This window comes from Silene latifolia, chromosome Y, assembly GCF_048544455.1.
Source record: "Silene latifolia isolate original U9 population chromosome Y, ASM4854445v1, whole genome shotgun sequence".
NCBI classification, from domain to species: Eukaryota; Viridiplantae; Streptophyta; class Magnoliopsida; order Caryophyllales; family Caryophyllaceae; genus Silene; species Silene latifolia.
The window spans coordinates 97,214,869-97,218,319 of NC_133538.1; the positions used below are offsets into that span (position 1 = coordinate 97,214,869).

Here is a 3,451-nt window from a genome sequence, read left to right on the forward strand (position 1 = left end):
TATAAATCATATTTAATCGTAAAGACATGCTTACACACATGAGTTGAATTATAATACCCGGTAACACATCTTTATATGTGTTTGTTATAACATTTTGATAATTACAAATATGCAGTATGTAAAACAAATCATAGTCTTTCACTATTTATCTACAATTTTACAGATCCAACCATTCATAACCAGGATGTTTACACGCGTCTATCATAACATTTTGATAATTACAAATTTGTAGTATGTAAAACAACTCAGGCAATAGCAATGGAGATAAATAAGAAGTTTCATATCTTATAAGGGATTCCTTACCCATTGCTCTATATAATAAAAAGTTTCTTTATATGAAACTGGTTCCTAAAGTAAGAAATTGGTTTCATGTTAGAAAAAGGAGAGAAAAAGAAGGGGGTATTGGACGAGAATATTGTGATATTTGGCACAATATTCTAGCCTAATATCGTGCAATCAGTTTCCTGGTCTTTAGCATATTAGTTCCTAGACTTATGCAATTTGTTTGCAACCATATCTCTACCATTGTACTATTTATATGTGACCCAATTATGAATGAACGACATCACAAAATTTTCCATTCTAAATATTTCTTGCTATTCTTTCACGCTTCCAACATGGTATCGAGCAAGGTTTAAACCTAAAAAAAAAAAATCGTCAATTTTTTTTCTAGCCATGACTGGTGAAGGAATCTCACAGACGGAAAATACCGTCCCCAAAATCGATCCTCTCTCCCCTTTTTACCTTGGTTCTGGTGATATGCCAAATATTAAGATCTCCACTATTCTTCTTAATCATCATAATTATGACAATTGGAGTCGTGCGATGCGTATGTCTTTGAAATCGCGTCGAAAATTTGGCTTCTGCGATGGTACCGTCACCAAGCCGACGGATGCAACCTTGTTGGGTCAATGGGAAGTTGTTCATTGCACGATTGTTTCGTGGCTCCGCGCAACCATTGATCCGACTGTTCTTGAGAGCATCCCGTATGTTGAAGATGCCGCTGCCATGTGGAATGATTTAGCGGAACGATTCGCCGTCGTTGATGGTACGTCTATCCATACTTTAAAAACAGAACTCAGTGAATGCAGACAAAAGAAAGGTATGTCTGTTACACAATATTTTGGCAAATTAAAATCCCTGTGGGATGCACTTTCCCTTCACGAACCCCCTTTTGCTTGTGAGTGTGGTAAATGCACTTGTGATATTGCTAATAAAGCCATTAAACGACTTGATAATGAACGCTTGCATCAATTCTTTATGGGCTTAGATCGTAGTTTGTACGGCAATCTCCGTAATCAACAATTCCAACTCGTCCCGCTCCCTACACTTAACCGCGGTTATCACGCCGCCCTACATGCAGAGCGACTCCACCAGACTGATGTTCCAGCCGAGGCTATTGACATCGTTGCTTACGCCACACCTGGCGTATCCCGTACCCCTGAAGAGTGGAAAGCTATCCGTGAGAAGGAGAAGGCTGAGCGTCGTAAGTTGTTCTGTTCTCATTGTGAGGTTAATGGTCATGACATTAATTCTTGTTTTATTAAAAGCCAAAAATTCCCGGACTGGTGGGGGACTAGGCCTCGCACTCTGGCCGAATTACGCCGCAGCAAGAAGACGAGTTCGGGTACTGGTCCGAGTGGTGCTTTGGGGTCAGGTGTAGGGTCGAGCTCCTCGGGTACGGTCCATGCTAATGCTCTCCAAACAATTCCGTCTGATCGGTTATCTGGTACGTTTGTTTCCTGGATAATCGATACTGGTGCGTCTAATCATGTTACAGGTGACCTTTCTTTATTTACGGATAGCATGGTAATACCGCCTCGTGATGTGGGTTTACCAAATGGAAAGCAAATTCTGGCTTGTCAAATGGGAACCGTTCGGATTAATGGTTCCATTACATTGCGTCGGGTTTTGTTTGTTCCTCATTTAACTTGTCATTTAATTTCCGTCTCACAATTAACGGCCGATAATGACTATATATTGCAATTTACTAAGGATCGTTGTGTTATTCAGGACCGTCCCTTGAGGAAGATGATTGGAGTTGGTGAGCTTCGGGATGGACTGTTCATTTTGTCTTCAACGGATTCGGCTCCGACGGTGCATACATTGGATACTTCTGGGTCTTATGAGCTATGGCATCGCCGACTTGGTCATCCGGGTGGCAATGTAGTTCAATTTTTACCTTTGCCTCATTCTCTTTCAGTTAATAAATCCTTGGTGTGTGATGTATGCCACCGAGCAAAACAAACTCGTGCTAGTTTTAATTTAAGTGAGAATATCACATCCGACATTTTTAGTTTGATTCATTGTGATCATTGGGGGCCGTATCGTGTCCTTTCTACATGTGGTGCTAAATACTTTCTTACTATCGTGGATGATTGTTCCCGCTCTGTTTGGGTCTATCTATTGCTTGCTAAAACCGAGGTTACTAGTGTCTTTATGCAATTTTTGTCTATGGTCAACACTCAATTCTCGAAACAGGTCAAGGTGGTGCGGAGTGACAACGGCACAGAATTTCACCATATGGCCGATTATTTTTTACAACAAGGAATACAATTTCAAACCTCTTGCGTCGGTACACCCCAACAAAATGGGCGTGTCGAGCGCAAGCATCGGCATATTCTTAATGTGGCTAGAGCCTTGCTCTTTCAAGGATAACTTCCAAAGCATTTTTGGGGTGAGTGTGTTCTTACTGCTGCTTTTCTTATTAATCGCACTCCGTCTAAACTACTTGCTCATAAAACGCCGTATGAGGTTCTTGTTGGTGCGTCCCCATCTTACCAAAATATGAAAGTTTTTGGGTGTATTTGTTATGCGCACAATCAAAAATCCAAGGGTGACAAATTTGAAGCTCGTAGTCGGAAATGTATTTTCATTGGTTACCCACATAACAAAAGAGGTTGGAAAGTTTACGACATCGACACCGGGGATATTTTTGTCTCTCGTGATGTTATTTTTCATGAGGACTTATTCCATAATTTTTCTAATGAGGCCGAGATCAACGTTCCCGACCCCTCTGTTCCCCTTGATGATCCGCCTGAACCAATGCAGCCCGAAACAGTGCAGCCCGAAATAGAACAGCCCACCCCTGCCACTTCTGTTCTCGACCCGCCTAGCACGGTTCCCGAGACAGCCACAGTCCCCGAGACTGTCCCACCTCCTGAAACCATAGTGGTTCCTCCTGAAAATGTTGGTCGAGGGCATCGTTTGAAGTTCCCAAACTCTCGGTTGCAAGGCTACGTTCTTGACTCCGTTAACAGTCCATCTTCTCCCGACTCACCCGACTCACAAACATCTCCCTCAGGTACGCCTTATGCTTTAACTAATTTTGTTAATTGCAATAAATTCTCTTCCCGTCATAAACAATTTCTTGCCGCACTTACTACGGGTTTTGAACCACCTTCATTCCACGTTGCCATACGTGACGATGGGTGGTGTAAAGCTATGAAAG

At 42.1% G+C, this 3,451-nt stretch overlaps 1 protein-coding gene across 1 annotated transcript; it reads left to right on the forward strand.

Annotated features, from left to right (window-relative positions):
• Window positions 1–675: 675 nt before the first annotated feature.
• Window positions 676–2,658, forward strand: LOC141628572 (uncharacterized). The gene has a single exon (XM_074441695.1). It carries the CDS (start codon window positions 676–678, stop codon window positions 2,656–2,658), a length of 1,983 nt encoding a protein of 660 aa, XP_074297796.1.
• The last annotated feature ends 793 nt before the right edge of the window (window positions 2,659–3,451 follow it).